At 43.3% G+C, this 23,162-nt stretch overlaps 6 protein-coding genes across 9 annotated transcripts in view; 4 read left to right on the plus strand and 2 right to left on the minus strand.

Moving 5' to 3' along the window:
- Positions 1 to 1,033: 1,033 nt before the first annotated feature.
- On the plus strand, positions 1,034 to 7,252 carry LOC117145853 (lysosomal-associated transmembrane protein 4B). The gene is made up of 4 exons (XM_033311673.1): positions 1,034 to 1,264; positions 5,724 to 5,997; positions 6,057 to 6,210; positions 6,920 to 7,252. The coding sequence occupies exons 2-4, from the start codon at positions 5,755 to 5,757 to the stop codon at positions 7,018 to 7,020; spliced, it is 498 nt and encodes a 165-aa protein (XP_033167564.1). The 5' UTR covers positions 1,034 to 1,264; positions 5,724 to 5,754; the 3' UTR covers positions 7,021 to 7,252.
- A 125-nt stretch (positions 7,253 to 7,377) lies between these two features.
- LOC117145852 (mesencephalic astrocyte-derived neurotrophic factor homolog) lies at positions 7,378 to 8,714 on the minus strand. The gene is made up of 4 exons (XM_033311671.1): positions 8,506 to 8,714; positions 8,305 to 8,429; positions 8,077 to 8,218; positions 7,378 to 7,738 (listed from the first exon to the last, which is right to left on the minus strand). The coding sequence occupies exons 1-4, from the start codon at positions 8,591 to 8,593 to the stop codon at positions 7,572 to 7,574; spliced, it is 522 nt and encodes a 173-aa protein (XP_033167562.1). The 5' UTR covers positions 8,594 to 8,714; the 3' UTR covers positions 7,378 to 7,571.
- A 160-nt stretch (positions 8,715 to 8,874) lies between these two features.
- LOC117145851 lies at positions 8,875 to 12,343 on the plus strand. 3 transcript variants are annotated; one of them, XM_033311670.1, is made up of 4 exons: positions 8,876 to 9,324; positions 10,579 to 10,733; positions 10,827 to 11,051; positions 12,141 to 12,343. In XM_033311670.1, the coding sequence occupies exons 1-3, from the start codon at positions 9,221 to 9,223 to the stop codon at positions 11,012 to 11,014; spliced, it is 447 nt and encodes a 148-aa protein (XP_033167561.1). In that variant the 5' UTR covers positions 8,876 to 9,220; the 3' UTR covers positions 11,015 to 11,051; positions 12,141 to 12,343. The 3 variants fall into 3 exon arrangements, with proteins under 3 accessions (XP_033167560.1, XP_033167559.1, XP_033167561.1); XM_033311669.1 differs by having other exon boundaries at positions 8,875 to 9,324; positions 10,579 to 11,051; positions 12,089 to 12,343; XM_033311668.1 differs by having other exon boundaries at positions 8,875 to 9,324; positions 10,579 to 11,051.
- Positions 12,344 to 12,470: 127 nt separating this feature from the next.
- On the minus strand, positions 12,471 to 15,814 carry LOC117145849 (transcription factor Sp2). Its single transcript, XM_033311666.1, has 5 exons — positions 15,554 to 15,814; positions 15,115 to 15,494; positions 13,224 to 15,059; positions 12,961 to 13,162; positions 12,471 to 12,899 (listed from the first exon to the last, which is right to left on the minus strand). The coding sequence occupies exons 1-5, from the start codon at positions 15,704 to 15,706 to the stop codon at positions 12,675 to 12,677; spliced, it is 2,796 nt and encodes a 931-aa protein (XP_033167557.1). The 5' UTR covers positions 15,707 to 15,814; the 3' UTR covers positions 12,471 to 12,674.
- Positions 15,815 to 16,095: 281 nt separating this feature from the next.
- On the plus strand, positions 16,096 to 18,006 carry LOC117145850 (serine/arginine-rich splicing factor 1B). The gene is made up of 4 exons (XM_033311667.1): positions 16,096 to 16,363; positions 16,493 to 16,862; positions 17,121 to 17,245; positions 17,306 to 18,006. The coding sequence occupies exons 1-4, from the start codon at positions 16,200 to 16,202 to the stop codon at positions 17,412 to 17,414; spliced, it is 768 nt and encodes a 255-aa protein (XP_033167558.1). The 5' UTR covers positions 16,096 to 16,199; the 3' UTR covers positions 17,415 to 18,006.
- Positions 18,007 to 19,462: 1,456 nt separating this feature from the next.
- The window catches only part of LOC117142410 (extracellular sulfatase SULF-1 homolog), a 28,483-nt gene continuing 24,783 nt past the window's right edge, over positions 19,463 to 23,162 (plus strand). For both annotated transcript variants that reach the window (XM_033306360.1, XM_033306361.1), the window contains exon 1: positions 19,463 to 20,149. The gene's annotated coding sequence lies outside the window, so the exon portion shown is untranslated. The remainder of the gene's footprint in view (positions 20,150 to 23,162) is intronic.

The following is a 23,162-nucleotide window of genomic DNA, read 5'->3' on the forward strand; positions in this document are numbered from 1 at the left end:
CGAACTAACTAATGAATCCCTTTTCTAGCAAATATGGGCGCCGAAGAAAGAGATATAAAGATTGATAACCCCAGAGCAATCTCCATAAGTATAGCTCAAGAATGTTAAGATCTTAGATCTTTAAAATCCGAGTATAAATAGGGCGCTGGATGCGACCTACTAAACTTCCTGGCCTGATTTAAGCATGCCCTAATGAGGTATTTAATTTGCCTCGAGTCATGCTGAAATTTGCATACAATGGATTATGGATATTTGGAAATGGCACGATTTGATAAATATGAAAGTAGCTGCATGTCAAAGCTTGGCCCACAAAACTATCGCCTAGATGCCAATAAGTCGAATGCTAGCGTTTACCTTTTACGGAATAAATGACCAAAAACCTGGCCACTAACGACTGGCAGATGCACACAGAAAAACATGCTGCTAAATAAAATTTCAGTTTCAGTTTTAGATTAATTTTATTTTATTTATGTATAAGAAAAGATTAAAAATAGCAACAAAGAATTTAGCGCAAGACTGGTAAACTAAGTCATTGGAACTTAAATACTTAGACTTTTATCTGTTGGAATACCTGTCTGTTTTCACATAGATCTTCATACATTGTGCCACAGTGTACTATCTTATTCATGGCCAATAAAGGCAGATGGGGTCATGGCGTGCGGATGTATCTTCGGCTGGAATCTCGAGCTCCTTCAACGAGGAAAACAACACGGATGTAATGAGAACGTCCACTGATTTGTTTGGCTTGGCTAGTGCAATGCGGTGTAGAAGATCGCCCCACCATTGTTTGACCAAGTGCTTGATATCTTCATGCCGGAACAGCAGAGCAGCGAGGGCCATCCAATCGCCTAACTGGTTTCTGCTGTTTCTGTTTCGGAGAAAGCTCCTTGCCGGCCACGCAAAAGCTGTCTTAACTAAAAACAGCGTCCAAGTTTTGAGAACTTTTCAGCCAGCTAGCCGAGAACGAGCGGAAAAATCAACAAACGCTCGCAGATGTGAAAAATCGCGATCGCGAGTCGGCTCTCACGTTGGCGGCAGCAGCCCGCGTTTTCAGTCGCTCCGTGAAACCCGTCCCACTCACATCGAAATCGCGCGCAAGTCATCGGTTCCAAATCGCCTCGAAACGCTACGCACTTGGTGGAGGCAAATATCAAATATATGAGAATAATTAGTTACGAGGCACCCGAATCAGCGGAATCAAATCGATTTCCCTCGACTGCATTTAGCAGTGCCACACCATCAAATCAAAAATAAATTAGAAAGTGTAAGTGAATATATGGCTGGCTGCCAGGAGACTGACTGACATTATCAGCGGAGAAATGCAGGCAGTTGGCAGCCGATTGGGCGGATCGGGAGATCAATCGATCGCCGTCGCATGCAAATCAAGTGATAAACGATCGCCTCGAAATTGAAATAACAGGCGAGCAGCTGGCCGCCGGAGGTGGATACATATGCATATGTGTGATCAAACAGAAGTGTTTCTCGGGGAAGGGCGGCGTGAGGAGTGGGAGGAGTAGGTAGCCCCCAGTAGCCATATACTCGTATACCTATCTATACTATACAGCCAGTTACTCGACTTGAGGCGCGCTCGTCTGCCTTGCGGTTGTGTGTGCTTATTTATACAAAATATATTCAATTTCATTAAGCTGTAGCTGCTGGCCGTCCAGTAATTTCAATATTCAAATGATCGCTGATAGCTGAATCCACTGACTTTTTTACTTTTCTGAGCGCCCGCAAAAGCTGCGGTAAAATTGAGAAAACCGCAGAGTATAAATAATTGGAAAACAATAATGCCACTCACTGTTTGTTTGCATTTAGTGATCGCTGACCCAAATTGGCTGAGAAAATGAATGCATCTGAATGAAAACAGAGTCAGTCTGTTTGCTGCAGGCATAGCGATCTATATAGTCGATGCACTCGGTGATGTCAGAATGGCGAACTGACATTGAAAGTCTGCGATCGGCGACAACCTGAAAGCCTTCTCCTTTGCCTTTCTTGGAGATCTCAAGTTGAACACGTTGCGAGTTTAGGGATAAGTGGGCCACATAGCCCAGAGTTCAGGTGTGCGGGGGCGTATACGTAATACGCGCGTCTGGCATATATTTCAACTGAGCCACATTTTGGCTATTCGCCTCAGTCGCGAACCATAAAAATCACATCAAAGCCCCAAATGAAAGCGTCGTTCATTGAATCTTAAGTGGCCACTCCTCCTGGGAAGTAATTATGAAGGTAAATAAACGGTCTTCAAGACAAAACCGTTTCCAAATCCCCCATTTGGCAAAGTTCAGTGACGCGCATCCACTTGGAAGCAGTGAAAAATGAACAATGTGAAGGTTACTCAATTTACAAGGCAACAGATAACGCCACCAAATTTTATTTGTCAAAAAACATTCTGGCAGAACAAGCCAAGGCGTTCGCACACCTACGCCATGCCAAATGGCACATGGGCGTAGAATTCTCGACGAACAGGTGCTACAAAATCATATGATAGAGTCACATTCCTGACCCCAGACAGCCACTGATCAGAGATTGGGAGAGCTGTTCCAAAAGTTCCACTGCTTTTGTCGACTCTCTTGATTTCTAGATGCTCGCGACCTTGTGATCTATTAATAAGTGTTTCGTGTTTTTATATATGAATCATTTTGATGGGCGATCTGTTTATGAGTTAACTTTCGTTTGGCTGGGAAAACGAAAGCCCAAAATCCGAAAGATCCCCGAAAATTGAGTTTTTGATCGCGTCCAATGTCGCGGCTTCATTGACCCTGAAAACTATGTAGTGTCGACAGAACGAAAAGTATCTCATGGATGCGCGCACATTTGTATCATTCGTCTAAAAGACGCCGCTGCCACGAGTAATTACAAAATCTTGTTCGGTAAATGAAAACTTCAAAGGCTGCAATTGAGTTTGCAGCTGCAACGGTTTTAATTGATTTATATGGCAAGTCGAGTAATGTTTAAAAAGCCGCGGAAAAAAGCCAATTTGACAAAAAATCAAAGACAAAAAGTCAAGTGGGAGCTGGAATAGCAGAAATCAAAAAAATAAAAAAAGCAAACATGCCGCGTGCTTTGGACCTGTCAAATTTGGTAGAACGATTTCTACCGGTTTCAAATGGACCTAAATAAATAAAAAAAAAACCAGACCCGGCCACTCAAGTGAGCTCCCACTTTCTGTCGAAGATTGTAGATTGAGCAATTTCCAGCCACATACAAAATGCCTTTGTCTTTTCGATATCTTTTGTGCCTGGCGCAAAAAGTAGCGCAGAAAAATGTCAAACTTAATTACGCGTTGAAGCGCAAACTAATTGCCAAGTGGATTTGCGGTGTTCAGCGGGCAGCAGGGTCACAAAAGTTCGAATGGCGATAAAGTCGACAACAGCCAAAGCCGAGAATAATTGGCTTTGGCTTCGTTTTGCGGCCCACGACAACAGATGATAGACGCAAACAAAAAAAGTATCTGTCAGATACATATATGTAAAAGCTGGACACGCGCTCATTGCACACGAAAATTAGCATTTACTTGTGGATTGAACCCATTTTCCACAAGCATAAAGGCAATGGCAATTGAAATGATTTATATGGACATTATTTTCACTTCGCTGTACTAGACAAATGGGTCAGCTTATGGTTAATGGCATACGATAAATGATTATGATTGTTTTTATAATTTGAATTTTATTGTAGATACTTGTAGTTAAAATAATTTTTATTATCAATTTTTATTGATGGTTGTTATCTCATATAAAGTAATAACAATAATTACAACATGACTATGTTCTTAGACCATTCTACTATTTCGTGGTCTGAAACACAAATTTTGAATTATTAGCCTGCAGTAAATGTTTTTTGTTTTTCTTTTTCTGGTTTGCATTTTCTAAAGCCCCTTTCTATTTAAAATAAATATAAAATAATGATGTATTCCATGAAAAACGTCAAAATTTCATGCTTGAGTAAGTGCATTCCCAATGCCTTTTAATTTGTTTGTCGACAAACTTTACCTTTCACAAAAGCGGCAGCATCCGTCACACTTTTACTCCCACACCATCACACTTCAGACCCAAAGCAACTCCATCCATCTACGTAGTGCACGTCCAACTGCCCAGTTGCACTTGTCAAGTCAGAAGACTTTCCAAGACTCCAAGCCTACATCAAGTGGAGGCACGAATTCCTCGGAAAGAGTCGCCCACGCCATGACTTGAACTTGACTCCAAAAGCTGCGAGTCACGCCTATATATACACATAGTAAAACCACTTTGTGTGAGGCGAGCGGAAGTCAACGTCAGCATTAGATGAGTTCATTGCGAATATTAACGCCATTAAATGAATGAGTGGGCTGATCGCTTCCATATCGAGGTTGTCTACCCCTTTCCACTGATAGAAGTCTCGAATTGTTCGCCGAGGTCTAATGTGTCTTAACTTTACTTGGTTTGGTTCTTCTAACCAGGTCAAAACAGCGATATCGCATAGCCGCAGAAAGTAACCCAAGACGTCTGTCTGAGTTGTAGAAACCAGACAAATGCTTTCTGCTCGGATCTGTATCCAATTGAGGTACCATTTATAAACAGACGCAAACGTGGAGATCGCCTGAGCTAAAAACCCGTGCGAAACGCGTGAAAACGGCATGTTAATGCGCCATATGTCCGGTTTATCAGCCCCGCCGCCAGTTTGTGACGAAACTATAAAAAAAAGTTTTCGAACTGCTATAATTTAAAGAATGCGATGTGATCTTGGGCACGCTCCCTCTCCGCCGCCCCTGATAATTGCGCAATTTGTATAACACTTCTGTTGCCCAGATTGTTCGCAACTCTTCGCTGTGTTGTAGATCGTTTGAGGTGTGAAACTCAACGGAAATGAGCTTTACATACAAATGGTATCTGTATCTGTATCTGTATCCGTTGGCTGAACTTTAGCTGTTTGCCCAAGGCACTTCCCAGCCAGCCTTTCTATAATGACTCAAAGCGTTTCCATGTAAGACAAGACATTTTGGCATGTGATTATCTCATCCAAGACCGCCGTGAGGCACATGTATACATCAGATATATCACATGGATACACAAGTGCCCGCATCCAATGGTTGCAAACCAGCTGCAGCGGCATTTGCAAGTGCCAACATGCGCCACATCAATCTGCAGCCGGGTCCGAGGCACGTTAAGCGTTTGATTAATTTAATGACAATGCCCGGTGGCGCTATTTCGCTATCTGGATAGATGGGTGCAACCCACATATACCAGTTCCGTCGATCGTGTGCGCATGCGCCGATGATATAAACTTTCCCAAGCTCGCCATCTCTACTGCCATTCCAGCTCGAATCCCTGCAGGAATAGTACGATTGATTAGTCATTCGTGTCGTTGATTTATTTTAAAGCTTCCATAAATATAAAGCTTACGTCTTTCAAGTATTTCACGCTTTCTGTCCATTGTTTTCTTCGTTCCTTCTATTTTTAAAGCACATTTGTTTAATAAACATTTGTATTCGTGTGCTTGACGTCACAACTGGTCAAACTATGGGATTTTTATGTTGTAGTATTGGTTGTCTTTGGTTTTGCAATATTTTGGATATTTCAATTGAGTTTACAAAACATATCTATGGGGCATTACCTAGAACTTACTCACTAGAAAAATTACAGAATATTAAACTGAATAACAACTGGGTTGTTATACTTTGAAGTTCATATGAGTTTAAAATAGTACTTGAGATTGATAATTGTATTTTTTAATATTTTCAGCTGGTAATCATCACATTATAGATTTGACAAAATGCCGAAGCCCCTGTTAAATTCGTGCTGTCTGTGCCAATCGACCCGGAATGGCTCCGTTATGTCGGGCATACTGGCGATAGTCCTGTCGATCATCACCATCGTGGTGATCTTCACGACGCGGGTGCACTTCAAGACGATAATCTTTGACTTCATCCCCAATGACATTGTGAAGATAATTCTAGTCATCAATTTGTGCATGACGATCTTGATATCGCTGCTCATGATCATAGGTGCCCTGAAGGTGTGTACTTAGCTAATTTAATTGAATGCATAGAATAAGAATCTCTGTTTATGTTCCAGCGAAACCACTTCCTGATGGTTCCATGGGTGGTCCTCGGCATTATGATTGCCATCGGTCTGCTGATCTCCGTCATCTACACGGGCATCGTCTTCTTCATCGACGGCTACGTGCTGACGGGCGTCCTCTGGCTGATCTTCGGCCTAATTGTCTGCGGTAAGTGCACTCCCTCTTGGTTGGTGGAAAATAGGGGGGGCTTGCTACTTCTCCATGTGCGGTTTTTAGCACCGGATGGCGGTTATTGCGAGCCGTTTTTAATTTATAGACGCATTTATCATGCCATGATTGCCCGTGCGCTGAAAACAGAAGTGCCCCGGCGCCGCAGAGTAGAGGTTTTTGGAGGGAACTTGCCGGGTGGTGCAAGCAAATGAGGCGAAAAGTGGCTTGTTGAGGCCATTTGTAGAAATGTCCGCTGCAGCACTTTGTTAGGAGTTTATTGGTGAACCTTTACGAGTGTTTAATAAGATCATTAAATTAATCAAACAAATTAAAACGTATTAATTCAGCGGTATTAAAGTTGAAGAAACGAATGACATTGTGAATGCTTCAGGCTCAGACATATATTCCTCGTTTTTATTTTTTAACTTTGAAAAATTATATTAGGACTCGGAAATAAAAAAAATATATATAAATATACAAATTTAAATACATACATCTACCTAAAATAAAAATAAAGCCTTTACCTTAATATATGTTCTGCCGAAGCAAGAACCAAAGAGCCTTTACCGAAAATGAACCATATACGAGTTAAAAGTCAATTTACATTACACCGTGTAAAATCGGATGCCATATATGTAGAATATAAAACCATAGCACACTTTTGCGCGCACATGCCCTAACCTAATGTTCCTCCTGCATCTTTCAGCGATCATGACCTACTGCTGGTGCGTGGTCTATAGTGAATACGCCAACCTGTCCGAGGAGAACGAGCGCGGTCGTTACAACAAGCAGCCGTACCGTCGCTAGGATCTCCAGGAGCACTATTCATCAGAAATTGCATTCTAGAAGCAGAATCCACCACCCACACATCTTCATCCTAGCTTCTTATGTTCGTTTTTAGTGATTATGTCTAACTAATAATTTTAATTTAGTTGAGGCGAGCCAGCCCTTCGCTCACATCGAATTTACGCGGCCCGTGGCATTAAGTGCAATGGAATTATGTATTTAACATTTAAATAAAACTTTAATCCAGATATTATGTGAATTTCTGTTGTAATTTGTACGTAATACTTGTAATTGTGAAAGAGGAGTTCAAGAACCGAAAACTAATAACAAAAATAAAAACAAAAAATGTTTCTTTATCAACCGTTTGAGAGCACGAGGTCTTGTGTGTTTGTTGTTTTTTATTTCAAAATATAGGTTTTATCTTTAGGCATATATAGTTATATTCAATTCTCTCAAAGTCTATCAAAATTGTAAATTAACTAAAAATATGGATGTGTAGGGGCGTTTCATGTGGTTTTTGTTTTAGCTAAGTGGGCGTGTTCCATGTAACTACACAAGTAACTGACTGAGCTCTACAGCTCGCTGCGCGAGTACTTGGGCTTCAGCTCCTCGATGCGCTTGATGAAGTCGCCCTTCTCCAGGCAACCGTCACAGCTCTCGTCCCAGTCGTTGAGGATTTTCTTCAGGTCGCGTACCTTCAGCTTCTTCAGATCCACGCTGTTCAGATCGATCTGTTTCTCTGTAATGAATAATCCACATAAATATATGTTTATGGAAGTATATTTAGGCGAAGGACAGCGACAGGAAAGCTAAATGTTAAGTCAAGTTAAGAGTTTATGTTTCTAATCGACACCCTAGATTAATTGACTCTTAGTAAAATATGGAAAATCTGATAAAATTTTTAATTGTATGATAGTTACCACAAAATAATTTAACAAGCTATGCTTTAATAGTAAGGCATACATAAAAAATTGAATTCCTGAATTCAGATTCTTTTCTTTGGCTAAGAAATGCTAAATGCTTCATACAGAATTCTGTATACCCACACTGTATATAGTCACTAACTAAAATATTTACCATAGCGAAGGTCGCAGATTTGCGCGTCCTTCTTCTTCAGCTTCTCGCAGATCTTTTCAGCTGGCATGGACCAACTGAGAGGTTTGCTCAGCTCGTTGAGGATGCCCGTGGCGGATTCTTCCAGACCGCCGAGGTAGTAGCACTACAAAGAAACGCATACGTGTATCATTTTTCCCAAAGAATAGGAAGTGAGGGAGAGGGGGCGGCACTTGTTTGCCGGCTACTCACGAATCTGTGTTCCTTGTTTTTCTGCGTTTTACAGAACTTTTTGAAGGCCGTTTCGATCTGTTTGTAGTCCTTCTTGGTGGAGTCGTCCAGCGAATCTGCGAACCGCCTAACCGTCTTGACGCAAACTGCGGAACGAAAGAATGGAGCCCGGTGAAAATCTGTTCGAGAACATCTCAACCACTTACGTGGCCAACCACATACCTTCGCAGTCCTCCTCTTTCAGGGCCAGCGAGGTTTGAGCCAACGTCGCCAGAAAGCCGATCACTACCACCATGTGCCACGTCCTCATTTTGTTATTATTTTGACTGTGCTTGAGCGTACTTTAATTAACTAAACTTAATTCTTTGCCTGCGATTTTATTTTGTCCCCGAATTGTTAGCGTTAGGTGGCCTTAGATATGGATGTTTAGCGATAGGCAAGGTATCGATAAAAGTACTCATTTATCGGCGGGGCAGCGCCACGTTTTCAAATTGGGAAACCACCGATATGGTCATACTATCGGGGTCCGGAATTTACTGGCTAACAGGTGTGGGGATCGCTCAGCTGCTCCGTTTTGCGCAGAGGCATTCCTGCTCAGTTTTCAATCACGCGCGAAAGCGAACGGAACTGCGCGTCTTGGAATTATTTACATTAGTTAAAGCGGAACAAATATGCTTGGACGCACTTTGCCCGTGACGTCGTCTTGGACTTAATCCTCTTTCAGTTCCCTTAAAATAGCCCCGTATCTTTGTAACCGCCAACAGTATTGACCAAGTCGTCCAAGTGCTAACTACTCCCCCGGCTATTTGGAGTTATTGTAACCGTTGGCAACTGCCACAGCAAACGTATTTACAATTATCCGGATATAATTTGCAATTACACACCTTGCTAAAAATAAAACGGAGCAGAAGCAGCGCATCATAATAAAGCGTTTAAAATGCCTGATGTAAAGTTCTTTGCCGTGCTGCCCACCAATGCCAGTACCTCGGATCGAGTAACCCGTTTGTCCGTCAGCGGCAACCTGCTCCAGGATCCCCAGCAGTGAGTCCTTTGATATTTGGCTATTCAATTCCGAGAACTTTAAGAAAATCGATTAGCCACTTCCCGCGAACTGAGGTGGAGAAATTGCCTCTTTGCGTGCTGAAAATATAAATATAGTGCCCTAAAAATCGTTTACGTATGTGACCCGATTAGACGAAATAACACAAAACTCGCGAACAATTTATGGCGCACACAAAAAACATGCAAATGGGCTAATGAATTTTAATAATTTATACTTCCTCTGCCAGATGATGTTTTTTTTTTAGAAATTCCAAAGACCTCTCATGAGTTTATGATCTATTAGGGCGATAAGGCAGGTGGTGATGGGACCATAAAGCAATCTCTGCCAGATGTATACGTATTTGTCTGGTTTTACTGTATCAAGTCCATCTTATATGACATCACCAGACTAAAATTGAATCAGACACGCGCTGAAGATGCCGGCTACGAAGAAAACAACAAAGCAGTTGGATGGCAAAGAAGAATACCATGAATTGTGTATGCTTGAGGGTGGGAAGTTGTTAATCAGCTTATGAATGAATGGTCAAATTATCTCCATTAATCAGAACCATCAGTTACATCACTCAAGAATCCGGGTCTCTAATTGAACAAATTCAACGCAATCGGTAAATCAAAACAATACATTTCTTATCTGTTCTTTAGATCGATAAGGTTCTAGTGATAGCTTCCTAAATGTGTCATGATAATATTCCGTGACACAAGTAGTTCTTGTACTTCGATAAGGGGAATATTTTACTGGACATGCCATAGCTTGACTAACGGATTTTTAACAATAAATCGCTGAAAATTCCAATTCCGTTCCTTGAATGCGCTGCACGTTTTCGCGCCAACTCACACTTACTATTAATGTCTGGGAGCTCCGGTCCCCAAAAACGAAAGAAAAAAAAACTCACCGGACCAGCATGTGCCATTCAAACAATTATGATGACTAAGCGCTTGAAATGGGGGGTCAAACATTCAAATAACGACGTCATTAGCACCAATGTGTGATAAGTTATAGCGCTTTAAGCGAGGGAACTGTTAGTGTTAGTGGTTTTATTATGCATATTTAGTTCATTCATACATTGCTATTCACCGCCTTTGATTAAATACATAGTGTGTCGCTAGGCACGTATTAAGTTATTTCTTATAAATGGACTTTAAAATAAGCGTAGATCATCATTAGCACCTAAGTGAGAAGACATACACACCAGATTTTTTTAACAAACATATGTATGTTTACCTCCGCCACAGATTCTCGGTGAACTTTGTCAACAGTCCGGACTGCACGGACAACATCACATACCACTTCAAGGTGGTGATTCCCACACAGACGATTATCGAGAACTATAAGCGGAACGGCGAGTGGAGCAGCCTGCACCAGGAGAAGTACCTGAACATCTTCGACGGTACAGGAGCTAGCGATAAGAATCCCAATATGACAGAGAGCTTTGCCCGCATTATAACCGAAATTGACGAGGCGCTCCAACTTTCATCCACAGAGTCCTCATTTTGCCTTGAGTTCGCCTTCGACTACGCAAATTCCATGATGCGGGTGTACCAGGGTAGGGATTCGGGCCACAATTTCATAACCGAGTACGAGACCCTCTTCTCCCTGTCCGACATCCAGGCGGTACAGGTGTGGGGCGATGTACAGAAGGTCAACCAGTTTGCCCTGAGCTACAACTGATTGGGAGAAGAATCCCAAAGATCCCATGATCCCCAAGGTAGTTCTCTTATTGAATGCATTCTTTCCTCAATCGCATAGATTCAAGTTCGGTGGCGGGCGTCTTTAGTCCTAACACCGCACGACCTTAATCCCCTCACCTGTAGTTTTAATTAGTTTGTTGGATTCCGCACCCATCTAAATCACTTCGCTGCAGTAGCAACACGCTTTCACTCCTTCGTTTGTTAATGCGTTGAGTATTCATTATAATTTCACTACAAGTTCTTGTTGATCGTGGGCTTTAGAAACATTTTCCCATCAAGATGATTGTGGTTTTTTGACAGTATTAAACCAATATTTATTTATTTGTTAAAATCTCAAAAATATAATTGAAGCACTTGTTTTCCTTATGTTCTATGTTAATTGTTTACAACTTTAAAAATACTCAAAATTTTAATTGGCATTTAAATAGGATTTAAGCCCCTTTCCTTTAACATAAGGCAATATCTCTTTCAGTAGTATTGCTAGATTGCTGCTTTTTACACTTTATATCTTTATGATGCCGTAAGAGTTTGATAATATTCCATTGTTTGATAAGCCGAATCAGCATTAACAAACCACACATTCACGGACTACTTACATGTATGTCAGTCACATATCACTCACCTCGGTGCTATCTGTCTTATGACGTCACTGTAGCTCTGCTATGTCCTATTGCTATCCTTTGCAGTTGCTAATTGTTTCTTTGTTTGTAGTTGATAGCAATCTTATTTGTAAGGCCAAAGAATTTTATGTATAATACACCTCGAGTGTCTGTTTCGCGCTTGCTGAAGTCTTCCATTCAAATTGTAAACCTACACTGTAAGTGTTAGCTTTTCCTGTAATACCTATAATAATACAGACCACGCCAAGTATTAAAAATCGCCTGACAAGTGGATTTTCCACAAATTAAATGCGTAAACACAAAATTCATTGGAATTGGTATTCTTAAATGCTAATAAATTTGGATTCGGAAACCGATGGGAAACATGCTTGCATTTGTTTTTCGTTTGTTCGCATGGTAGATTTAGATTACGTGCTCTTTCGAAAATCTTTCAGAAATCTGGCCGACCCCTGGAATAAAATAACCGTCTGATATTCATACTTTCAGCGAGAAGAGTCTTACCAAAAATATTTGCGTAAACATTGGGGCCTGCCATCTGCTTTATAGCGCTACAAAACTGAAGGCTCCTATGCAATACCAAACGAAATACACATTAATTTTTTTGCCATAAATTATACATTATATTTATTTTTGCAATGGAATCATTTTGTTCACCCAAAAAAGGTATTTTACCATTGTTTACAGCTACAGCTTGTACATACATACATAATAGATACACAGATATTTACAATGCCTTACAATTATCCTTAAAATAGGAATCTTTACACAAACGCTCTAGGGACTTATGTTAATAAAACTTTTGCGATTTACTGATAAAAAAATAATGCATATAAAACTAAAATAAGTTAAGGAAATAAATGAAACGTGTAAACGCGCTTCAAAATTTGCTATAAATAATATTGCACAAAGAAAATGATGAGGAGAACTATACAATACAAGGAACTGGCGACCAGATGTTGGAATAGACCGCGGACTAGGAAACGAGGTAAGGTGGATTCTCTTCTCGAGCTTAACAACTAATTACTTTGCGGCTGATGCGCTGGGATTCTGGAACTGAGAAAAGCCGAGCTGCACGTAATTTGCCAGAGATGCGGGCATATTGGAGTCGGGAGCTTGTGTGATCGTTATTGTGTTTCCGGCCAGATCCTGGGTAGTCACAACATGCATTACCTGGGCCGGCTGCTGCTGTGTTTGCGCCTGCTGAGGACGCTGAGCAGAATGTTCTTGCTTGATTTCAAAAACCGCCTTGGATGGGATGTGAAGTCGGATTAGCACTTTTATAATGTGAATAGTGTTACGGACTTACCTTATTGGGCACCTGACCATTGCTACGGACGTGAGTGAGCGCAGGTGCTGCTGCAGGCGGTGCAGTTGCACCCGGAGCCGCGCTTTCCGGTCGAATTTTCTTGTGCATCTCCCGATGCTTCTCGTAGTGCAACTTGGTGGCGAAGTTTTTGTTGCAAACATCGCAACAGTATAAAGTTTCGGTTGATGTCTGCGTGTGAATTCTGAAAGAAAGTATATATATTAACCTCTGTTGAATTTAACTCGAAGTATTTAAATACTGACCGCCTATGCTTATTGAGGTTATCCTTTCGCGAGAAGGGCTTTTTGCACACCTCGCACGTGTACATCTTTTGTCCGGAATGGGATACTAAGTGCCGGGACAGATGTTCTTTGCGGCTGAAGGTCTTGTCGCAACCCTCTTCCGAACACTTAAAGGGTCGCAGGCCCGCGTGCAGCTTAACGTGTTGGGTGAGGTGTTCTTTCTTTTTAAATTCACGCTTACAGGTGGGGCATATGAGGCCAGAAGTTGTGGACGCTTCGCTCCCAGAAGGAGTCGCGTTCTGTCCTTCCTGCTGTGGAGAAGGAAGAATCTGCTGCGGTGGTCGCGCTGCTTTAACTTTCTGCCCTGAAATGTCCTGGTTCTCAGGAGACTTGCGTACGATCTTTTTGTGCTGCGCCGCCAGCGGTGGTGGTTGTGCTTGGCTGAGGGCGGGAACGGACACAGGAATCGGCTGTGAAGCAGGAGTTGGCGCTGTAGTAGAGGGCTTACTTTGCGGCTTTGGCGCTGTCTGCATTGAGATTCGACTGATTGTAATATTCTGTTTGTTCAGCATGGGCAGTTTGGCGGGATTGGATGTGGGAGCTGGTGCTGGCAAAGAAGCAGGCTGCTTGGGCACCTTGGTAATCGTTGTATTCGAGGAGAGCCGCTGCATGGCTGCCTGATTTGCTGACGTCGCTTTCGGGGCGCCTGAAGCAGACAGTCCTGCCGCCTGCTGTTGCTTCACCTGCGGTTGTGGCTTTGTCTGGGTTATCAATCGCTTGAACTCGTTTGTGGACGGACCATTGTTTCCACCTGAGGGCGGGCCCACAGTATTTTTGCTCTTTGGCGATGGCATCGGTTTTTGCTTTGGTGAAGGCGTCTTAAAAGTGGGGGCTTCCTTGCTGCTAGTGGGCGTGGTGGGAGTCGTTGGAATATTGGTCACATTTCGTATCACCAACTGCGAATTGGTGGTGCTGGTATGTGGAGATCTAATGATTTGCTGAGAGGTCACTTGTGCCGTACTTGGTAGTTGGGTAAGCGGTTGTTGCTGTGACGGTTGCTGGGGCGCCAGAAATTGGTTTTGCGTCACCGTCGTGCCTTGGAAGGCGCTTCCTGGATTGCCCAGCGTCTGCGGTGTCAGTTGCAGAGTAGCCGGAATTGATGTTGGAGTCAGCTGCATGATTGGCTGCCCATCGGCAGTGGCCAGCTGAGGCTGAAGTTTCATCTGTACTTGGTATGTCGTGGGCAACACTAAGTTCTTGGTGTCTATGTGCGCCACGATCTGCTGATCCGAATTCTCATCCCGAATGGTGATGGGCAGAAAGCACTTATTTGGTGACAGCAGGTTGGTAGTAGACTGCGGACCAGCCAGGCTGGAGAGTAGGGCAGCGGCATTTAACTGCGTCTGGGCAGGAACTGTCCCTGCACTTGTCACTCCCCCGCTACCTGGCATCAACTGCAGCTGTATTTGCGGCTGACTGCCACCGAATTGCGGTATCGAAGTGGTGAACTGGGGCGGTGTAGGCGAAGAGAGCACAAAGTTCAACTTGGGCTTTTTGCTGTCGCCAGAACTGGACGTATCATCCTGGGCGACGGAGTACTGAGTGGTAGCCTGCAGCTGGTTGGTCAGTTGCTGTAGCTGTTGCTGAAGCTGAAGTTGCTGAATCTGCTGCCACAGAGGCTGCAGTTGCTCGCCTAGCTGCGGTTGTAACTGCAACTGACTAGGGTTTATTGCAGGTGTTACCGTCTGCGACTGCAGAGAATGTTGCTGCTGGGGCTTGGCAGGCGTTATGGGCTCCTTTTTCCCAAGCGGCGTTATCTTGATGTCCGGCTTGAGGCGTATAAACTCTTCCAAAGCACTAAATGGATAGAAAGTTTTTGAGATGATCTTTATGAAATTGAAAACCCACTCACGTCTGTCTTTCGCTTTTTATTTGAACTTCCGGCATAGCTTGATGCTGCTGCTGCTGCTGTACCCCGTTGTCCATCGTAATGGTGTACTGCTGCTGGGGCTGCATGTTTACCGCCTGGATTATGCTGTTCAAGAGATTTCCGGACTGCTGAGCTCCATTAGGAACTTGTGGAGCTGCCTGCGCCACACTGAGGCTTTTCCCAGTTTCATCGACCGCATCCCGAATGTATAGCTTGTCGCTGCTTGGTGCCGGGCGAATATTGAGACAGTTGTTCAGCATGGTCTGTGAGTTACGGCAAGTGGCGCGAAGTCCGTGGATTTGCTCCACCAACTGCACACACTGAGCGCACACCACCTTGGGCAAGCGATCCTTTTCATCGATCTGCAAGAAGTTTGGGTTTGTAAGTCAAAAGGAATGGGAGATTGGTGCACTTTTACGACCTGTAGTGAGAGACACTCGAGTATCTTTTGGCTCAGATTCTTGGCGCGTCCCTCGGGTGAGTAGATGTTCGTCTTGTGATCGGTGCTGTCCGTGCAGATGCGACAAAGGTCGTAGTAGTTAATGCAGCGAACGTTGCTTTCGGCCGCAGCCATTTTTCCGGTGGCTTAGTGGTTTTCCAAATGCTATTTATGTTTAGTGTATTGCACATGCAAATATTTGTTGTCTTTTCTTCGTCTGAACGACGCTTAGTGGTGACACTGCGCGAATACAGCTCGGCGTGATTGGCAATAACTATCGGTTTGTTATAATATAAAAGAAAGGAACGACAAAATGTTTCCCCGCCTTATAACCTTTAACCCAGAAGCTGCTCGGCGCAGCTTCTTAATTTATTTCCTTCGAAGGTTAATTCTAACTCCAACTTACCGTAGTAAGTACTTACAGGGTATCTATCGATATGAGCAACGAAATTTCCACCTATAGTTTCGTATCAACGATAGAATTATCGATAACTACTGTCCACCCAAGGTATTTCCCCAACTCGAACCAACGGTCATACTGCGTCGGCCATTTGTCATTGCGAGCGTGACAAAAATAAGTTCTCTGAAAATCGAAATAGTTTGAAGCGTCTGATTTAAACTGGAGAAAATGGGATCACGCAACGAGTGCCGTATTTATGTGGGCAACCTTCCGCCGGATATACGCACCAAGGATATCCAGGACCTGTTCCACAAGTTCGGCAAAGTTACTTTCGTCGATCTGAAAAATCGGCGTGGGCCGCCATTTGCTTTTGTTGAGTTCGAAGATGCGCGGTGAGTAATGCGAATACACACAGCTGGCCCAGCGCCCCGGCGAAGACACCCAACTAATTCGCGACAACTGCTTCTCTTCCTTCCTTGACCATGGTCCATATTCTCTGTCTGCCCCTTCGCCCAATTCAGCGATGCCGACGATGCGGTGAAGGCGCGCGACGGCTACGACTACGATGGGTATCGTCTGCGAGTGGAGTTCCCGCGGGGCGGTGGTCCTGGAAGTTACCGCGGCGGCAACCGCAACGACCGCAGCCGCGACGGTGGCGGACGCATGGGCGGACGCGGACCGCCAGCCAAGCGCTCGCAGTACCGCGTCATGGTTACTGGACTGCCCGCCTCCGGATCGTGGCAAGATCTCAAGGATCACATGCGCGAGGCCGGCGACGTCTGCTTCGCAGACACATACAAGGATGGTTCCGGCGTTGTTGAGTTCCTGCGCCACGAGGACATGAAGTACGCAATCAAGAAATTGGACGACTCTCGCTTCCGTTCGCATGAGGTATGTAAATTGGCGAGTTCCAACTTTGTAATATTCAAATGTATTCGGGTTTCAAGGTAGAGAATTTACCTTTGCATTTATTTTGACAGCATACATTATTCACACGCTGGAATAATTAAATGCAATTTCAGGAATGACATTAAGTTATATTGGATTAGCTGCATAAATATAGTTTGCAATTCTTCTTGCGTTTTGAAAAATAGTTTGTTAAATTAGTCGACACTTTTCAAATTATATTAATATTTTTATTGTCTTTAGGGCGAGGTTGCCTACATTCGCGTACGCGAGGATAGCGGCGATAACGACAGAGGCGGTGGTGGTGGCGGCAGCGGTGGAGGTGGTGGCGGCAGCGGCGGAGGTGGAAGCCGTGACTACCGCGACAGGTAAACCAAATATTACCACAGTTTATTGTTTAATATTTACTCTATGAATCCACCCAACAGATCCCGTTCGCGCTCATTCTCGTCGAGGCCGCGCCGTCGTGGTACTCCCACATACTCCCCAGTGCGACGTCAATCCTATTCCAGGTCTCGCTCACGTTCTAACTATTAAACACAACTAAGCATTATCCATTAATCTATAATATTTCAACGAGCAGGAAACAGGAAAAGCAAGCTATATTAGGAAATACCAATCAATATTTGTTCAAGACCCCTCAAATACCCCAATTGTAAATTTATTTGTAAATTGAAATCAACGACCAATCAAGTTTGTTCAGTCAAGTTGCGAACTCTCACCGAAGCCAACATATTTAAAAAAAAAACACTTGCTTTTCCAATTTATCACACGTTCTAAGAAGCAGAAATGTTCTCTTAAGCTATAATCCACCGGGCAAAATTTGACAAAAACACTCCTAAAATGACAACTGTAAACCAAGGAATTCTCTTTGGCCACATGCGCTCGGCATTCCTTGATTTGCTTTTGTTTTATTTTGAGCCTTTGCTCAGTCTGCTTCCTACATATTATATTATAAATCTTATTTTGGCTGCACGTTTTCCAAGATAATTTATTAGAATTTACCTTAACGAAAACAAGAAACATCGATACAGAATAAATATGTTTGTAATGAGAGAAAGAAATGAAACAGAAATCCGAACACAACGCAATGTCAACCACATTGATGAGCAAACTATTAATACTTTAATTTTTATTTTCTTCTCTTCCCCATTTTGCGCGTTTATGTTTGGAGAGTGATGAGGATTAATGGATGTGGAGGAGGAGAAGGATATTTTGATGTTGATTTTGGCGTGGATTGGATAAATTTGGATTGAATTTAGTGGAGGCAGGACCTGTCTATAGATCTTATAAATATGAAAATATTTATTCGATTGTAATCAGGATTGGATTTGGATTTAGGATTGTCCTGAGCCCTTCGCTAGGACAACGTGGGATGCAGTGTCCCATGGCTAACTCGCACCTCGGAGGAGGAGGAGGAGAAAGGAATTTCGCATTGTTGAAGGATTTTATGTGTGAACTTTGGTCGTGTTCAGGTTAACGGATGTTTGGAGGAGGAGAATGTCGATGGCATCGGTGACGGTGAGGAACACTTGCGTTGCCCTTGGACAGGACTAAAGCATACAGTTTCGGACTCGGCCGCATCTCTTCGAGCCTCGCCCCTTCTTCGGCATCTGCCTAACGGTCGGGATTAGGATTCGCTTGGACAGGCTCACACGCTTTGTTGTCGCCTTCTTTGGATCGCACTTCAGACACTAGCTCACCCAGGGAACCGCGTATTTCTTGGCCTTCGCGCCCCTGTCGTTGTCATTTCACGGATTTGCTGTGCATCATCCAACGTTGACTTGCGCCCAACGCTGGATAGTGGATAGTGATTCTTGGTCTGGTCCGATCCGATACGTTCCGGTCTCCCTCTGTCTCGCCTCTCAGTGGTATGTTTGATTGCCACATCAATTTTTACTTTTAATTTGCGTTATTTAGTTTATAATTTATATATTCTTTACCCAAATCTTTCGTCTCCATTGATGTTGTTGCCTCCGAAATGTGGCGATTGTCGCGTGTGCGTTTTGTTTTCCATTTTTTGACTAGAAGGGCGAAAATTCATAAGCCCCGACTATAGCCCACACCCGCATCATTTGCATGAACTTTCGTTAACCTAATCAAATGTAATACCACAGCAATTTTGGAACAGAGCAGTTCTCTCGTTCTCCTTGCTTATCGATCAACCTATAAGCCATAGTCCTAACATATTTTTGAAATGAAATCCACATTTACAATAAATATTCATAAAAATTAAGAAAATATGATTCTTTTAATACTACATTATAAGATGGGTGCAAACAAATAGTTTTTTTCCTTTACTTATGGAGATTACATATTAAGTTTGGTTGTATTATCTGAGGGAAAGACTTTTTATCAGATAGTCTAGATTTCAAAACCTTTGCCTTCCGCGTCCAATTTTAAACTTCCCGCCCATGGATTTTTACAGAGGACTGTTAGTAAGGCAATGCTGCACGCCTCGTTTTAACGCAAAATCCCACATGTCTCCGCGCAAAAAACGATATTTGGTCATTTGGCAGCACGGCCACACTGGCAAACAAACTATATAAGCAACACGCGCATTTTGTTGTTGGGTTTTTCAAAAAATATTCGCCAGCTGTTCGGACGCGCGTGGGAACTGCGCTGTGTTTGTTGTTTTTTTATAATTTCGAACGGAACGAACTGGTCGTACACGGATTTTAATTCATATTTACGTACTAAACTAACGCCCGCTGTAAAATAAAAGTAGCGGCGAATTTCTGAAATCAACCATCTGACACAAGAAAAGTGCGCCAAAAGTTCGGGAAAACCAAAGAAAAACCTGTGGAAAGTACGACTTGCATGCCAAATTGCTTACCCACGTAAATAATAAATAACAAATAATTCGGAAAGTGCAATTTCGTGGGCAGTCATTCGACAGCTGAAGGAGAAGATATCCGACGGTCGTGGGATTCAATACAGTTCTTCACCAGATCGGCGGCCCTTCGTTTATGAATTGTGTTTTCTGGCGGTGTATCCAGCTTATCTCCGCCTTTTTCGGCTCCAGTTTTATTGAACTCGACCGGATCGGACGTACTACCTATCTGCGGCTAGTCAGTGGGACTGTGGAAGCTATTAATCGATCGCGATTGTACAACCAATTACCGGGTTTATCATCTAATTCGAAGCCGATCGGCACGACGCGAACTATAAATAGAAGCTGAAGTGTCCAAATAATCGGTAGACAGCGCTCTTGATCAAAATCGCAATAGTGTGTTAAAACTACAGATATATATAGGTATATATAGCCTGAGGTAAGAAGTGCATTTTATGGATGTTTTGCAAGCCCACGGAACTGCTGAGATCATTAAAGTTTGCTATTGAAAACGCAGCATCAGCGAATTCCCCCTAGGAGTCATTGTTCTCGCTTGAAACTTAAAAGGGTTTTTTTTATTGATCATAACTTGAAATTAGTTTTACGGTGGGAGATCGACTGATCCAAACAAATCTTGCGATACTAGTCGTCGTTTATGGTCCTCATGAGGCATCCCATCTTGTTTGGTCTTTGTTCTACCGACTCAACAGCACTTCCTCAATATTCCTGAGTGAAAGTAAGGCTTGGCTTCGATCGCTTGACATTGGTAATGTGACCCACTTAGGAGTAGGGTGCTTCTTCGGTAACTCGATCTGCCAAGCCAAAGGTGTTGCCTTGTGGCTACTACCTAACTAACTGCTTGCAATACAACCTGCGTAGGGTCTTCAAGGTCTCCTCCCCGTCGGTTTCCTGTTCATCTAAGCAAACACTGTGAGAAAACTTGAGCTATCTGTAGGAGTACCTAGCATCAATATACAACTATGTGCGTAACATAAGCATCCGTATTCAGCTGTAATTTTTAGAATTTGTTTTTATAGTATACAATGTATCTATAGTTCCATTCCGCTTATTTTGTATATTTCTTGCTAATTATTTTTTGAAGTGCATATTTGCGCAGGCAGCTCGTTTGAATCTCTTGTGCGTCTCTAATCGGAGACCTGTCCATATGACCGGGCTCTGCTCTTTGTCCTCCCCGGCGTGTTAATCTTTTGTTGTGATGAGATGCTTATCACACCTACCGCCGCCTTGCGACAGGTGCATTCTGAAGTTTCCGCTGGAGCTGTAAGAAAAGGCGAACCGCAACTGGAAACTGGCAACTGGCAGCCGTGGAAATGGGAAACCCTTTTCGCTCGACCACTCAAGTGCCGCTGTTCGTTTGCCCGAATGATTGACGGGCGGCAACTGTGACCCCTTAACCCCTTGTTGCCGGCACTCAATGGGCCGCATCGCGTAAGCAATTTATGTTAATTGTTGTTTGCCTGTTGTGCCTTGCCTTTCCGACCGGGTCCATTCACTAATCGCTTGGAGGAAATTTAATTAAATGCGTATAACGAAACCACCCTTAATATTTACCGATTGCCGACTAATTGTGGGAATTTTTTAATAATACCGGATACCCAATAGCCCCGTGAGTTTTGATTCCAGACAACGTTTTGCTTTAACTGGAAATTCGAAGTAAAACAAAAGATTTGTTTGCTAGATGATATGAGTTTGAATTTTTGTTTACATAGAAGAAATAATATCTCTGCAATTCTGCAAAAAATGGTGTCCTATAGTCTCAGGGAATTCATTTCAAAAGTTTCAAAAATACGTTACACACTCAAAACTTTTAAATTTAATGGTATGTTTTAAGGGTATTTCGGCTTCGTTTAGCTTTGTTTGCATTAAAGCCCGTCGTATTTTCCGAAGCCAGTCTGGACAAGCATTTAATTAGACACTTTTTACTTTTCCCAGCACAAGACACAAACTTTTTATCCGCGGCGGCAACAAGTAGAAGACGCGAGTCTGGCCCGTCTGTCTAATTGTTTTGACTGTGGCAATTTCTCCTGGTCTTTTTAGAGTTGCAGTCCGAGCTGGAGTGTGGCGGCCAGGCGGCCAGGAACTGGTTTGCCCGCTCCACACAATCCCAGAGCTTTAATTCGGTCAATTCAGCGGGTACGGCTAAGGCTCATGATGATGATGACGATGACTAACGCTGGCCCCAAGGCATCGACCAGGGCAACGAGAACGGTCCAATTTGGCCTTTTACCGCAATCAGGTTTTAGTTTTCGGTTTTGGTCCGCTCGATACGATACGTCAACGGGCCGACCGTATGGATGAATGAATGCCCAGCTGAATGAGCGATTGGTGGCTGAGTTATTCAGCTGGCCGGCAATCCATCATGCTGTCCTCGGACAGCATGACCAACACCACTTAATGAGTGGACAAGGCGTCTCCGGCATTTCCCATTTGCATCCCCATTCCCCGACGATTCTTTCGATTCCCGATCCCCATCCCCATCCCCATCCCCATGCGGAGTCATTAGCCAGCCGCAAACTATGCCTATATGGGCTGATACCCCGTCAAACATGGCTCGCATTAAATACAGCCATAAAATCGGCCGGGAGGCGTGTTCCATGGGGCACGCGTTTGGGGCGCCGTTTAATTGCGGTGCGCGATTTGCAAGCGTTTTTAAACGCCTCAATTTGCATTTGCATACTCACTGTCTTCGCTCTATGAATGGAAAATGAAACGCCCAATAGAGCAGTTGGTTATGCATGTCACTATTATATAGGCAAGTGCAAATTAACACATGCACTCGGGCATCAATTTCAATTATTCTTTGTCCCTCTGAAAACTGATAAGGATAATGGGTGACGAACTCGCACTATCTTGGGTTAATTGAGTAGTGAATTAAGTTTTATTGAAATGTTTTAGAAACTATTACAGATAGGAAGCTGGACGCAGATCGGTGGTGGGACATTCAAATAGAGCATGCTAAATATTAGTTGTTTCGGCTAGACCATATGTCTAAGAAATTATATACTATATATGTATATTTTACATCAAAATAACTAAATTAAAAGCCCGCATAGTTCGGGGGACTTGCGATTGGATTTATTTTTAGCTTTGCTCTGCTAGACGCACCATTAACTTATCGTGCACCATCGGTTTGTAGTCCTATTTTACGACTTGGCCGCCTGTCTGGCCGCAAGGCGCGTTTAAAAACGCCAGTGAAAAGCCAGCAAATCGCGTCAAACATTAAAAACATTACCCTGAACCGAGAGGGTTGGCATTGGTAATTGTAAGCGGCTATTAAAATAATTTAACGCGCCTCCGTTTGCAGGCTAAAGGCGGCAAGGACGGGGCAGAAAGCATTACCCAGCCAGCCCGAAGGGATTAACATAATTTTTGCTAATATTGTGAGCTTGGCTCGCAGCACATAATGCGCTTAGAAATATGGAATGAATAAA

The sequence above is a fragment of the Drosophila mauritiana genome, chromosome 3R (genome assembly GCF_004382145.1).
Source record: "Drosophila mauritiana strain mau12 chromosome 3R, ASM438214v1, whole genome shotgun sequence".
Taxonomy (NCBI): domain Eukaryota; kingdom Metazoa; phylum Arthropoda; class Insecta; order Diptera; family Drosophilidae; genus Drosophila; species Drosophila mauritiana.

Coding starts and splice junctions, on each gene's coding strand:
- LOC117145853 (XM_033311673.1), top strand. CDS start 5,755: ATGCCGAAGCCCCTGTTAAATTCGTGCTGTCTGTGCCAATCGACCCGG. Junction 5,998..6,056: donor TGATCATAGGTGCCCTGAAG/GTGTGTACTTAG, acceptor TTTATGTTCCAG/CGAAACCACTTCCTGATGGT. Junction 6,211..6,919: donor CTTCGGCCTAATTGTCTGCG/GTAAGTGCACTC, acceptor TGCATCTTTCAG/CGATCATGACCTACTGCTGG.
- LOC117145852 (XM_033311671.1), bottom strand. CDS start 8,593: ATGAGGACGTGGCACATGGTGGTAGTGATCGGCTTTCTGGCGACGTTG. Junction 8,430..8,505: donor GAAAGAGGAGGACTGCGAAG/GTATGTGGTTGG, acceptor TTCGTTCCGCAG/TTTGCGTCAAGACGGTTAGG. Junction 7,739..8,076: donor AATCTGCGACCTTCGCTATG/GTAAATATTTTA, acceptor TATTCATTACAG/AGAAACAGATCGATCTGAAC.
- LOC117145851 (XM_033311669.1), top strand. CDS start 9,221: ATGCCTGATGTAAAGTTCTTTGCCGTGCTGCCCACCAATGCCAGTACC. Junction 9,325..10,578: donor CTGCTCCAGGATCCCCAGCA/GTGAGTCCTTTG, acceptor CCTCCGCCACAG/ATTCTCGGTGAACTTTGTCA.
- LOC117145849 (XM_033311666.1), bottom strand. CDS start 15,706: ATGGCTGCGGCCGAAAGCAACGTTCGCTGCATTAACTACTACGACCTT. Junction 15,495..15,553: donor TCGAGTGTCTCTCACTACAG/GTCGTAAAAGTG, acceptor AACTTCTTGCAG/ATCGATGAAAAGGATCGCTT. Junction 13,163..13,223: donor AACCTCAATAAGCATAGGCG/GTCAGTATTTAA, acceptor ACTTTCTTTCAG/AATTCACACGCAGACATCAA.
- LOC117145850 (XM_033311667.1), top strand. CDS start 16,200: ATGGGATCACGCAACGAGTGCCGTATTTATGTGGGCAACCTTCCGCCG. Junction 16,364..16,492: donor GTTGAGTTCGAAGATGCGCG/GTGAGTAATGCG, acceptor CGCCCAATTCAG/CGATGCCGACGATGCGGTGA. Junction 16,863..17,120: donor CTCGCTTCCGTTCGCATGAG/GTATGTAAATTG, acceptor TATTGTCTTTAG/GGCGAGGTTGCCTACATTCG.